This window comes from Oratosquilla oratoria, chromosome 26, assembly GCF_046742065.1.
Source record: "Oratosquilla oratoria isolate Oo_2021 chromosome 26, ASM4674206v1, whole genome shotgun sequence".
Lineage (NCBI taxonomy): Eukaryota > Metazoa > Arthropoda > Malacostraca > Stomatopoda > Squillidae > Oratosquilla > Oratosquilla oratoria.
Window position 1 is genome coordinate 35049206 of NC_134802.1, and position 2180 is coordinate 35051385.

General features: G+C 63.0%; 1 protein-coding gene across 1 annotated transcript in view; it reads left to right on the forward strand.

Annotated features, from left to right (window-relative positions):
- The first annotated feature begins 536 nt into the window (after positions 1–536).
- The window catches only part of LOC143039205 (netrin-1-like), a 2091-nt gene continuing 447 nt past the window's right edge, over positions 537–2180 (forward strand). The window contains exon 1 of the mRNA XM_076209062.1: positions 537–2180. This exon is cut by the window's right edge and continues 447 nt beyond it. Within this exon, the coding sequence (XP_076065177.1) occupies positions 1358–2180 (823 nt within the window). The 5' untranslated portion in view covers positions 537–1357.

Here is a 2180-nt window from a genome sequence, read left to right on the forward strand (position 1 = left end):
TCCCGGTCGATCGCGATTTAGAAGTCATCATCTGTCCTTAGCCTGAACAAATACCTTGAAGTGCGTCACAGCCAAGGCGGGACGGAGGGGGAGGGAGGGTGGAAGAGTAGGCTGTGCTGACAGCGGACGGTGGGGGGAGGGAGGTATAGAGGGGGGAAGAAAAGGGAAGGGTATGGATAAGTGGGGGGGAACGAATGGCAGGGTGGAGGAGGAGGAGGAGGGGGGACGACTGATTGGGAGCAGGAAGAGGGAGGAGGGTAAGAGAGGGAAGAGAAGAGAGTGGAGGGGAGGGGGAGGGGGAGATCTGTAAGGAGCAGAAAAGGGAAGGGGGGGGATCTTGTGGAAGGGGGAGTTTAGACAGGAAGGAGGGGGCGTGGGCGGGTCGCTGGGAGGGCGGGGTGGAGGGTTTAGCTCCGCCCCTGGGTTTGGGTAGCGGGGGGGCGGGAGGGTGGGTGTCGCAGCAGCAGCGGCGGCGGCGGCGGCGGCGGCGGCGGCGAGAGGGAGGAGAGCCTTCAGCCTGGCCCATTGATCAGTTGTCGCCCGACCTCCGTTCTCGACAGACGCGCGGCCGCTTCGGTCTCCTTCCCACCTCCGTCTGCCGGTACCCGCTGTTCTCGAGGTCGTCCGTCTGATCTCGACACCGCGAGGAACCTCTTCCTCCGCCTTCGGTAGAGCGTTCCCTCCGCCTCCTCTTCGTCGGTTGAGTTCTCATCCTCGTCGGTGGCGAGGTGCTACTCGACGAACGGCGATCTGCGTGCGTGAACGCCCCTTGGTGAAGACGATAACAGTGCTGGTGGTGGTGGTGGTGGTGATATTGTGCCCTGAGTGTTGGTGGTGGTGCAGTCCGTCCGTACGCCGGACGGACGGTCGAACGAAGAACTGACGGGCAGACGGAGGCACGGAAGAAGGTGCTGTGCCCGCGTGGAGAAACGCGTACCTATTGCCAGGTGTTGTGATCCATTCCCCTCCTCCTCCTCCTCCTCCCCTTCCCCCTCCTCCTGTTCCCCCTCCTACTCCTCCTCCTCCTACTACTACTACTGCTACTACTACTACTGCTGCTGTTACTCCAAGTGTTTGGCTCTCTGTCGCGGTGTAGTGTGACGTTCGCTTTGCGACACTGAATGTGCAACAAGTCTGGTCGGCACGTGCACCAAGCAGCGGACCGCGCGGCGGGGAGGCTGCTGGGGGTGGCTTGAGAGAACCACGACTTCGGCCCTCGTCACCACAGCCCCGCGCCGCTTCGCGAAGTGCACACCCGCACACGACGTTTACTACTACTACTACTACTACTGCTGCCTCCCGAAGTTCTAGCTCGTAATCACGTGTGACCTCTTCCCCGAGTGCGGACCTACTCACCATGACCCCGGTGCTCCAGCGGCGGTGGCGGCGGCCGTTGCCGCTGTCCCTCTTGGTCCTGATGCTGGTGGGGTCGTCCTCAGCGATGGGCGGCTACCTCAAGATGTTCGAGGCCCAGCACAACCCGCCGGATCCCTGCTACGACAACGGGGGCACTACCCCCAAGAAGTGCATCCCGGACTTCATCAACGCCGCCTTCGGGAGGGAGGTCGATTCCTCGAGTACGTGCGGCAAGCCGCCCTCGAGGTACTGTGTGACGTCGGCGCAGGAGAAGGGCGAGGTGACGCGCGAATGCCACGTGTGTGACGCCTCGGATGCCAAGCGGGCGCATCCTCCGCAGTTCCTGACGGACCTCAACAACCCCTCGAACTTGACCTGTTGGCACTCGGCCCCGATCGACCCCCTCAACCCGGACAACGTTACCCTCACGCTTTCCCTGGGTAAGAAGTACGAGCTCACCTACATCAGCCTCCAGTTCTGCGGGCAGAAGCCCGACTCGATGGCCATCTACAAGTCGATGGACCACGGCAAGCGCTGGCAGCCCTTCCAGTTCTACTCCTCCCAGTGCCGCAAGATGTACAACCGCCCCAGCAGGCTGGTCATCGGGAAGGCCAACGAGCAAGAGGCCCTTTGCACAGACGCCCACCTCAGCCACGACCCCCTGGCGGGGGGATCCTCGGTCACGGGATCCCGCATCGCCTTCAGCACTCTCGAAGGCCGACCCTCGGCCTTCGACTTCGACAACTCCCCCGTGCTGCAGGACTGGGTCACGGCCACCGATATCAAGGTCGTCCTCAACCGCCTCCACCCGGAGGTGGACGAGA